Source organism: Populus nigra, chromosome 3, assembly GCF_951802175.1.
Source record: "Populus nigra chromosome 3, ddPopNigr1.1, whole genome shotgun sequence".
In the NCBI taxonomy this organism is placed as follows: domain Eukaryota; kingdom Viridiplantae; phylum Streptophyta; class Magnoliopsida; order Malpighiales; family Salicaceae; genus Populus; species Populus nigra.
Window position 1 is genome coordinate 21,215,819 of NC_084854.1, and position 11,286 is coordinate 21,227,104.

At 35.3% G+C, this 11,286-nt stretch overlaps 2 protein-coding genes across 3 annotated transcripts; one reads left to right on the plus strand and one right to left on the minus strand.

Moving 5' to 3' along the window:
* Nucleotides 1-1,563: 1,563 nt before the first annotated feature.
* On the plus strand, nucleotides 1,564-5,539 carry LOC133689405 (mitochondrial outer membrane import complex protein METAXIN). Its single transcript, XM_062109271.1, has 6 exons — nucleotides 1,564-1,844; nucleotides 3,207-3,541; nucleotides 3,732-3,805; nucleotides 3,971-4,031; nucleotides 4,648-4,807; nucleotides 5,053-5,539. The coding sequence occupies exons 1-6, from the start codon at nucleotides 1,685-1,687 to the stop codon at nucleotides 5,232-5,234; spliced, it is 972 nt and encodes a 323-aa protein (XP_061965255.1). The 5' UTR covers nucleotides 1,564-1,684; the 3' UTR covers nucleotides 5,235-5,539.
* Nucleotides 5,540-5,925: 386 nt separating this feature from the next.
* LOC133689403 (protein ROLLING AND ERECT LEAF 2) lies at nucleotides 5,926-10,655 on the minus strand. 2 transcript variants are annotated; one of them, XM_062109269.1, is made up of 5 exons: nucleotides 10,454-10,655; nucleotides 7,862-9,134; nucleotides 7,336-7,547; nucleotides 6,900-7,123; nucleotides 5,926-6,764 (listed from the first exon to the last, which is right to left on the minus strand). In XM_062109269.1, the coding sequence occupies exons 2-5, from the start codon at nucleotides 9,012-9,014 to the stop codon at nucleotides 6,035-6,037; spliced, it is 2,319 nt and encodes a 772-aa protein (XP_061965253.1). In that variant the 5' UTR covers nucleotides 9,015-9,134; nucleotides 10,454-10,655; the 3' UTR covers nucleotides 5,926-6,034. The 2 variants fall into 2 exon arrangements, with proteins under 2 accessions (XP_061965253.1, XP_061965254.1); XM_062109270.1 differs by lacking the exon at nucleotides 10,454-10,655 and adding an exon at nucleotides 9,330-9,945.
* Between the last annotated feature and the right edge of the window lie 631 nt (nucleotides 10,656-11,286).

Genomic DNA, 11,286 nt, shown 5'->3' on the forward strand with positions numbered 1-11,286 from the left:
CATGCATGGTTGGATAATTTGAAAACATTATTTTTTAAAGTTTAAAATCATATAGGATAAATTTATTTTTCCATGCAATTAAGAGATGCAAATTCAAGATAAAAGTTGGTCCTCTAGGCAACAATAAATAATATCAAGAACTTTATTTATTTGCATTGTCAACCCAAACTCAAATAACCCAATATCAATAAGATCATCAGAGGACACTCTTGTGTCACTCATAAAAATAAATTTATTAAAACCAGTTGGGTTTATGATGATGATCTTATGTTAACCCGAATTGAACTGACATGTCACCTATTCAATGTTAAAAAAAAGAATATTGTGTTGAATTTTTTTAATCAAAGTCATATTTTTATCAATCTTTTGGGTTGAATTTAGACCAACTAAGTTGATCGGGTCATAACAAATCGATTAGTGCATGATTTAATTTGAAACTCATATTAGATAAGGATTTAAATCGAAAAGTTTCAAGAATGACCAAATGAGTTGAGTTTATTGATGATTCCAAAGAGTTTCTTGCTATAATGCACCAGTGTTGTATTTTATTATTATTATTATTATGTTTTCTGATATACTGCTTTAAGTTTATTAAGGTGTTATTTTTTTAGAATTGAAACTTACTGAAAATGATGAGAGAATGTTATTTAAGGAACAAATGTCCGGTGAAATTTTAAAAAAGAGATCACATTGATGAGATAAAAGGAATTTATTTAGAGAGATATGTTTTTTATTCTTATTTTAAATCTTCATGATTTTTGTGGTACATTTTCTGGATGCTTTTGTTTTTTATTAGATAAATGACATCTAAAAATTGTTATGTATTTTTTTAAAATTAAATATATCAATAAGAAAAGAAGACTTGTATTACAAAATTATTTTGTGTCAGCCAAATTTAAATTATTGATGTTATATCCTTGTTTTTGTCTCTTTCTCAACTTCACCATTTATTCTTTAGCTATCAATAAAATATCTTTTTAGTGTTTATTGACATATATAATCCTCAATGTATTTTGTTAAATGCATACATCAAATTTCGAGTTAATGATAAAAAAATAACTTTTTATTACTTGAAAACATATCAGCAATACTTGAATATTTTTTTATATTTAAAAAATTTGGATTAACCTATAATGTTGCGTTATTCAATTATCTAGTATTATATATTTAAAAAGGTTCAGAACTATTATAAAAATTGTCCTGATCTAATATGTCAATACAATAACTCATAGTTCTAGGTTTTCTCTTGACAACTCAGCTTGGTAACACACTGATCTGGGACTTGTCCAAGCTCGGGTTATTGAAAAGAAAAACAAGTTTTTTCTACTAAAACCACATCGTTTCAAGTATTTTTTTTTTAAATCAAAATTTATATTAACAAGATCAACTTCCTTTATTCATCACTTAGATTTCAGACCAGCTCAACCTTAACAACAGTTTGAGAGTTGTCCAACTAGTAAGCCCACTCTTACAAAAAAACGAGAAAGATAAGAAGGCCCAACCCGCACTTGAAATGGGCCGAAGGAACAAAACTAGAAAATACAAAACCACCACACACCATTTTCTTTTCGGTGACTGAAAAACCCTATACCCATCAAGAATCAAACAATAGCAAAAACCCCACACTCACAGCTTTGAAGCCAAAAGAGGATCATCAGCAAAAAAAAAAAAAATTCAGAGAGAGATGCAAGAATCACAAGAAAGAGCAGAGTATACTCTTGTCGCAAGAAAACCCAGTTTCGGACTCCCTACTGGTTGTCCAATTTGCTTGCCTGTTTACATCCACCTCAAATTTGCTAGCTTTCCTTTCCGTTTGGATTTCAATAACACTTTCCCTGATTCAGGTATTCTTTTCTGGCCTCTTAATTTCATTCATTTATATTCATGTTTTTAATTTCTTGTACTGGGTTTTTGCTTGTTTTTAGTTACTACTGGCTGACTTTCTGGCCGTTTTCTTGTTTCTATTTCGTTGAAGTTTGCTTCTTATGTGTTATTAGGTTAGAACCACCAAGATAAAAAAACCCCATTTCTTTAGCCAAGTTCTTTTTCACAGAATGAATGTTAATTTGATCATGTTTAAGATGGCTACTGGTCATTTTTCTGTTACCGGCTCTGTAATTGTGTTTAAGATCGATGCTTTCATTTCACTAAGAAATTTTAGAAATCTGAAAGTTGGTATTTATGATGGGGTCATGGAATAAGTGAAGCCAAGATACATGCTTTCTAGGGCTTTCATATTGTTTTAAAGAATGCCATTGTCATATGGGAAGGAGTTAACTAATTAGTATTCAAGATTGCATTTGCTTGACCAGGACTATGTTTGATGGGTACTGGTTGTTTAATTGACAATACATGACAGCCAGTTTTCAATATTCTTGCTGAAAGCTTTTCAAGAATAATGAGTGTTTTTTTTTGTTTTTGTTTTTATTTACTAGTTCTTGTGAAGAAATTGAAACCGCAGTTGCTTGAATCTTTATTAAACAACTGGAGACATGGTTATGTCATTTGTTTCATTCTCAGTAGCCAGTTATAGTCCCATTGAAGTGGACAAAGTCCTACCCTTTATTATTCTTAAGGCTGTTCTCAAGACTTGAACCTATATCCTTGTTGCTGCAAACCCAAGATTTTTACCATTGAACCAAGCAATGGCCTAATAAAAACATGTTAAGTAGTACGGGGAGAAACTATGTCTTCTTTTCTGTCACAACTAAGGTATCTCCATGTACTTTTTTTTGTTCTGAAATTTTATGTATTCAAAAGTCTAACTTCATTTTCTTGAGCCTTTCTCTAATCTTAATTTTGATTATACACAGTGAAGGGCTTTCCTCTGGTAACTGGGCTTTCTGTTAATTTGGTTATGCTTTCACTTTTGTCTCTTATCAGTTTGCTGGGGATTCTGTAGCATAGAACTGTAGAAGTCTACTGTTTTAATTATGTACGGGTAGTGAATCTTCTCTCAAAATCTGAAAGGTTCTTTTTTGTATTATATGGTTTCTTATGTATGTATGCATGTCTTTGCACTCACTTTCTCTATGTTACTTTCTCTCTGCGAAACTTCCAACTCTACAAAAAATTTGAATCTACTTTGTATTTATTTTCATGTGGGTGCATGCTTTGCTCATGTTGTCTTATATGTGTGTTTTCTAAAATATATCATGCAAATATCAAAATTGCCTTCAAAACACTTATCTGACTTTCTATTTTAGATCAAATTCCTTACATCGAATCAGGCACTTATGTGGCCTTCAATGACGAGAATGGTGGGCTTATTGAACGTTTAAGGGAAGATGGTATTGTTGATTTGGATGCTGCTTTCTGCTCTCTCCCAGAATGGATATCAATGAAAGCAATGGTTAGCACCTGGCTTGCTGAGGCAGTCATGTATGAACTATGGGTGGGATCTGATGGAACTTCTGCCCGTGCAATTTATTATTCTGACCTCCCTTGGTTAATAGGAAAGGCTCTATTCATGAAACAAGTGTATGTTGTTAAGCAACGATTTGGGATAACAAAAGAAAATGCTGAACGAAAGGAAGCAGAGGTCACACTTCTATCATTGATAATCTTTTTCTGCAACTTGTTGATATGTGCGCTCTCTCTCAAATATGCACACATGCACCAGTGCCAAAAAGCATGCACCTGTGGAATGATTTTAGCCTTTTATATTTTTCTTCATTTTTCTGTTAATTTTCCTTCAGCATGGACTTGTGTTTTTTCTTAATTCTGAATAGATTTACAAGAGAGCAAAAATTGCATATGGAGCTTTGTCAACCACATTAGGGGATCAAACATTTCTTTTTGAAAGGTGATTCTTTTGGATATCATGTTTAATATATATATATTTTTCTTTTTTACAGGAAATTCATTAAGGATATTTTGGCTTTTATATTTTTATTGAAGTTTGATGTCAAGTAAAATTTAATATTGACCTGCTAATGATGCACTCTACTTCGTTTTTCTGTTTGTGCAGGCCATCTAGTTTGGATGCATATCTCCTTGGGCATGTGCTTTTCACTGTTCAAGCATTACCTGTGAGTCACTGTACCATCTATCTTCCATGATCCGTGTGAGCTGACTGCTGCCATTTGTATGGTTGGAACAATTATATACAACTGAAAATGTGGTTATGCATGACCTAGTATGATGGTGCAAAAAAAAAACTACATTATACCATTCACTTTCTATTGTTGAATGCACAGGCACACCTAAAACATGATTAACCTGTTGGATATAACATGCTTCGGTGTTTGAGCAAGCTTATGAAGGGAATATTTACAACAAAATATGTAGGATCTCTAACGTATTGTTACATTCACATAGACAAAGAGCAGTTTGCATGTAAATTATGATACCTTAATGAAAATCTCCATGATTACATGCAGCCTTGCAGTAAATATCTAACAATCAAGGCCCACTAATTTCTTTCAGGAATATGACAGCAATCTGTGCTGTTATGAAACGCATTACCATAAAAAAATCCTGTTGAAATCATTTTCTTCTAACATGGTTCCTACTCATTTGACTTTCACATGATTTGCTATGGGTATTCTATCTACGTAATATGGTGTGGTGCCAATTATTTGACTATTCTGCCCTACTTGTTAAATATTTTGACTGCTTTTCTCTTGTTTTGTTCAATGCTATTAGGAATCATCAGTGCTGCGACTTGCACTCTCGGAGCACGGTAATCTCATACGATATGCTGAAAAACTTAAGTCAGAGTACTTGGAGGGTGGATCATCTTCTTCTGTCCCACAATTCCATTCAGAGGCTTCATCAACTTCAACAAGACGTCCTTCAAATTCAAGTAAGATATTTTCATCTTTCATTCACGTGTATATTATGTTGGTTATCTGACAGTGTTTGAGTTGTGGATTGTTAAATTACCAAACCAGCCTATGGATCATGTTTTAGTCATCATAATAACTGTTTGTTGTTTAAAATGCTTAAAGAAAAATAAAAACCGTTAGGAAATAACAGGTGAAAAAGTACCAGCCATGTCTGTTTTTTCAAATAAAATTCCTAACTTTTTTCATATGTTTTCAACACTAGGTTCAAAGACTAAGAAGCAACCCAAGAGGGAAAAGACAGAAGAGGAGAAAACTTTCAGAAGAAGGGCAAAATACTTTTTAGTAACACAGCTAGTTGCTGTTTTAGTTTTTCTATCTGTCATGGGCGGTTATGATTTTTCTGAGGTGGAGGTTGATGATGATGAAGGCTTCAGTTATGACTGAAGAAGCATCCGTTTTTCTTTGACAAATTTGAATTTTACTCGACCTGTTCTTTTAAAACCGTGAGAAGGATAATTTCCTTTTTACCTTTCATTCTTATATTCCATGTAAAATTTTTGAAGAATAATCATCTAACAGTTGAAGGTTATTGGTTGTGTGCTTGATCAACTTTTCTTTAAGCACAGTAATAGGCCAACCTTAAGGTGGTTCAGAGAGAGAATTGTGGTAAATGTAGTTGGATATTAATATTGAAAATTCAGAAAGACTCCTTCCTTGCTGCAGGAAATTTCCCCTGCAGTTTTTGTGCATGAATCCTCTGTAAATAATCAACCTATAAGCAACCCATTCATTCCCATTGATTTGCTTCCAGTTCTGTAAACATTCTTTCTGGTTCTTTGTTTACCATTTCTGGTGATATTTAGTTTTTTTATTTGGCTGGCCCACTTGTTTGAACATCTCTGAGAACGGTAACTGAGAGAATCATTTGATTGGTAGCAACTGAGAGAAGCTTTTTATTAATATTATTATTATATTGGGACAAAATATGATGTCTGATAGCTTTGGTTGCTAAGAAAATAGATGAAAAATATCGAGCCTCTGTATTTGATAGATTTTCCCAATCCCAGCTCCATTTCTAGAGGCTTCCTGTGTTCTTCTTTAGTTAGCTTGGTAACAAATCAATCAAACAAATATATTAGTAGGAGCAGCAACTTCTCTATACTACCTTTGCCATTTAGGTTATAACATATAAATTATAATTACATCAACGATGCTAGCAAAATTATCCACAAGGATATCCTGGATTATGTTCCAGCCCTACTGGAACTCTGGGAGTTGACATTCTCCCATTGCTTAACAAGCTCTGCATATCCGTCTGCAGAACCAATAGCAAATTCGGTCAGTGAGCTCATTGCAACTGACATTCCTGCACATAGTACCTTTATGGCAACTTCAGCCATTTTCTCTGTAGTCATTACATCTTCTACTTCACCAACCTCCATCAATTCCATACTTCTTCCTGATTCAACTGACAACCCAGCTCCAAATCTCTTTGAACTGACTGGGACCCTGTGTGAATCGTCTCTTAGCTGCTGTGCATAGATAGACCCCATCCCAGCAGCAAAAAAATCTAGGCCATCAAGAACTGGTATGTCCTGCATTGCATCAAGAAACCTTGACCATTGGATGCAAAGTCCAAATATTGGAAAGGTTCCACTGGATCGAGGAGGTGAGAATGGAAGTTTTGACGTGTCAGGATCCAACCTGACACACCTGAGGAGCCAGCCGGTTAGCGCGTGAAGATAGGATCGTTGAGAAGTGATCCATGCCTCAAAACACGCTCGCCAATTCCTGAGTTCTGTCTCGAGGTTGGAAGCCGACCTGGCTAGCCGTTGAGGGTCAGCAACTGACATGGAAGAGTGCCGTTTTGTTTCAAGTTTTGAAGGTGTGCCGGCTAGTAAAAGCTTGGCTTCATCTAAAGTGCGCTTCTGTGACTGGTGGCATTCTGCCATTACTTTCCACATCCTCGCTAACCTGTGGAACATGAATAGAAAGTTCAAGTCCGATTGTAAATATAAGAGACTTTATTTAAGCACTTTTCACTTCTCCGTGGATTGGAATACTTTTATCATGGTCTGCAAAAACAGTCTTAAGTAATAGAGTATGTACCCTTGTACCAATTCCAAAAGTTGAGGCTGCAATTCTTCATCCCTTAAAGTTTCTATTCTCTTTGACACCGCTTCAACTGAGTGTATTGAAACCTTTATCTGAGTATGCAGATCCCTAATGGCTGTCCTTGTTTTATCCAGCACAGAGGGGTCCTCTCCTTTAACATCTTGGTTCCTGAGTTGCATACACTTCTTCTCATACGCAATTCGAACCTTTTCTCCACACTGTTTAAGAAGGTAAAAGAAAATCAGTTGCAGATTAGTACACCACATCAATATAATTTAGTAATTACTACCACAAACCATTTTAATGTCCCTTTGTGCAGAATTAAACGTCCAATACTAAACATGTCTAATAATTTCAATGAAATTCTATGCTAGAAAAACCGGGGCATCAGAATTCATCATTCAAGAAGTTATGAAGATTTGAGATATACCCTAACTTCTTGATAGAGTTTCTTCTCCCAGGCATATAATCTGTCCAACGTTGATTGGTGACTACCTGAGAGCATGCAAGATTCCTCTGAGAAGTCACTACTGCTATCACAATCTTCATCTTTAGAACTTGAAGAATTGATCATAAATCTTGATGATGATGACCGAGATGAAGCTGAGCGTATCAGTGCTACTGGATTCAACATTTTCATGGCTGCAGGATCATAAGATTTTCAGATGATATCTAGAGTACTCGAAACCGAGATAGAGTCACCAAGAGATTACATAAAAAAAGGCTAGAATTTAATAAAGAATTCACATCACTACAAGCATTTGGTGAATGAGATGGAGACTAGGACTTGATCAAATAAGTTTTCAGCTATTCATGTTCCAGACATACTGCGTGTCAAGAAATGCTGTTATGATTAGGCAAGTCTTATATCTTCTTTGGAAAATGGCAAAATATGCATGAAAGCGCATCTTATTTCAGACAGAGTTAATAAAACCGGAGCTTGAAAGTTCTTTAACCTGTGAGTTCATTTGAAGTTGATGAGTACTGAGCTCTGCTAGACTCTAACAAATCCGACACCTCCTTGGCTGAATTGCAAATAACTGTGAACTGATCTTCAAGATCCTTGATGACTTCTGCCATGCTTGTTGGCCTTCGGTTAACATAGACAGTAAAACCTGGTGTTTCAACCTTGGCGGCTTCACCATTACCAGCTGCCATTTCTTGATTGTGAACCTCAACCTGTCCTGAATTTTGAGACCGTGATAGCTCTATCTTCACACTACCTTGTGATTGCAATCCTGATTGTGGCCCATTTACTTCATGTTCACTTTCACATTCACATTCACAGTCACTATCAGTTTCTTCATCCTCCTCATCCTCATCCTCGTCAACATCTTCAACAAGCACTTCTTCTCTTGCGTAATTGGAAACAACCTTGGCTCGTTCTCCTGCTAAGTTTGCCTTGTTATCTGAGTCTTCTTGTTCAGTTTCATCTTCCAGGTCAGGAATCCCCTCTTCTTCTCGAACCTGCCTTAGTCCTCTTATGTCATCATCCATACCCATCTGATCAAGGCTGCTACGATTGGGATAACCATAGTAGTCTAATGATGAAAATGGGTTCCAAAAGCCATCCCATTGTGAAGTTTGAGGAGACGGTGGAGGAATGCTGGGCCTATTGTTGGGGGAATATGAGAAGAACGAAGAATACATTGGTGAGGATTGCATCGCAAAGAATCCATCAGCACCGTAATGATGCATTGGAGAGTACGATTCGACTCGGAGTGTTTCCGGTGATTGAGGTCTCTCCTCAACTGAAACTGATTGGTTCCCCCCTGACCTCAAAAAATTTACTTTCAAAGTCGAAGTAGGTCCAGATTGGATTGGTGCTGCAGAGAAAGATTTCGGCGAAATTGAGATGAAACCAGGACTAGTTTTCTTCACAGGCGTAAAAGGCGGTGTTATAAATGAATCTAACAAGAACTCTCGGGGCTCGTCTCCTTCAACATAATCCCTAAGAGCTGCCAAAACTCTTTTCAAGGACTGGATATAAGCCAAGTGTCCTGATGCAAATCGTGTTCGCTGCTCTACAGCCTGCTTAATGTATCTTTTTCGATCTTTACAAAGCTGAACTGCCTCTTCTTCATCAAGCTTTGAGGTAGTACATCCCATTTCTATCTTTTATCTTCCCTTTCCCTCCCCACTATATGAAGTTTTCACGCTTGGATCAAAACCGAAATCGCAATAGTATCTCCTCTTGTACCTCACCAGATTCATAAGGATTTTCTCTACCTGTCCAACAAAAACAAAATTTTATTAGTAACTATTAATCCACAGAAAGAAACATGAAGCAAATGGAAAAGAATTTCCTAATAAACGAGACATTCTTTTCTTCATCACATGCAATTATGATACAAGAAAACAAAGCAGATTTTAAAAAAGTTGTCTGTGCTTTTCTTTATTTTCAAGTTAGAGAAAATTTCTCACTTGCTTAACAGAACAAAGAAATTAAGATTCGTTTGAGCTTTCTTTATGAGTTCTCTAGAAACCAAGAACTCAATTTCTCCAAATTCTCACATAGCAACAATAAAATAATTATATATAAAAAAGGTAAAAACTTGCACTTTGTTGAAAGAATTATATGCAAGACAGCCCCTCAAACCCCAAAAGCATGACTTGGAGGTGAATAATCATAAGCTGAAGAAAAATATTTCAAGCTGAGAGAAGGACAAGAAAAATAGTATACAAAAGACAAACATGAGAGAAGGAAAAATGACCACATGATACAAAAAGGAGTTCTACTGAATAAAGAGAGGTCTATAAATGATCAAAGGGGGCCATGCTGCAAAACTGTTGATTTTTAGTTACGAGGTACAATAAGTAAGAAATGAAACAAGAAAAGAAGATAAAGGTTTAAAGTAGAGAAGAACATAAACAAAAAAAAGGCACCATTTTTGACCGATAACGTGTTGAAACCTGCAAATGCTGTAAGCAAAAACTGGAAAGAAATTAAATAATAGCAGTGGCCCTTTTGCAGTGATAAAAGCAGAACTTATCAGATGGAAGAAGAAAAAAAAGAATCCAAAGTGAGAGTGAGAAAATTAAAGAAAAAATAGCAAAATGCATAGCTGATGAGCATACAAGGAGGAGAAAAAGGATGGAATACTTGTTAGAATGAAAACACGAAGAGTGTGAAAGGAAATTAATTTTGAAAAGAAAAATAAAAACCCATTGGGAAGAATCTGCTAAAACAAATTAAGTATCTCAAATAATTGGTTGCACATAAACGAAAAAATTATATTCTTATAAATACTAAAATCCCCAGATAATAAAAAATAAAACAAATTATAGCAAGCTGTGTTTCATAAGAAAAAGCAAAGAGCTAGACTCTAAATGAACAAAAAATCCTGAAGAAACCCAAGTCAGGATTTTGAATATAAGAACGAAAAACAAACACAGCACTCATGCTAGAGGCTATGTATGTATAGAAACATATATGCACAGAATAGAAGCTCTCCTCGAGAAGAGCTAAAAAGGGAAAAAAACTAAATGATCATTGTAAGATGATAAATAAAAGTAGTGGAAAAATGGGTTATAAGGAAGGAACATACCTGAGGAGTAGTGTAGTAGTAGTTACGGAGTCGAAGAGAAGAGAAGGGTGGGAGAGATATTGCTGCAGTCTGCAGATGATCAAACTTCTTTCACAGAGAGAGAGAGAGAGAGAGACGTTGAGAAAAGCAACGGTCAAAACTCAAATTAATGAACGAAAAGAGAGGAAAAAAAAACATCAAAACATAAAATAAATAAATAAATAAATAAAGTCATCGGATTTGGAGAACTAAAACGAAAGCAGACAACATGAGAATAGGATGGAAGGAAACCTACATGCATTGAAGTCTGACGACACCTCTTTGTAATTGCCCTCCCTTTTTACTTTTTATTTCACAAATGCCACTCACCTCAACCGATGAATTTATGTCCTCTCTTGTCTTGGAGGCCAAGACTCCTCCAAACTAACTCTGTTTTATACATTTTTTATATCATTTTAATATTAAAAATAAATTTAAAAAAATAAAAAATTTAATTTTAATATATTTCTAAATAAAAATAACTTTAAAAACACCACACCTAAGCAGCTTGTTTCCCAACGCTGACCGAATTTCATTTATTTCGTATGATCTTCTCGTCCAGCACAAATGGCCCCTTTCTAACTAACAGGGACCCATCAGCTTTCTAATCCCATGATCAAATCCCAATTAGCCCTCCGATCATTTCCAACCTGCACACAGAATTTGTTGCTTTTGGGGTCTTGGTGGGGCCCATGAGTTCCTTTGTATTCTATGCCCTGGGAGGGCATTTAGATTGTTGGGCAAGACAAGGTCATTTTTGTAATTTGGGGTTTTGGTTTTTGTTAGGAGAAAAGAGGGAATTTTGAAAAGCAAAA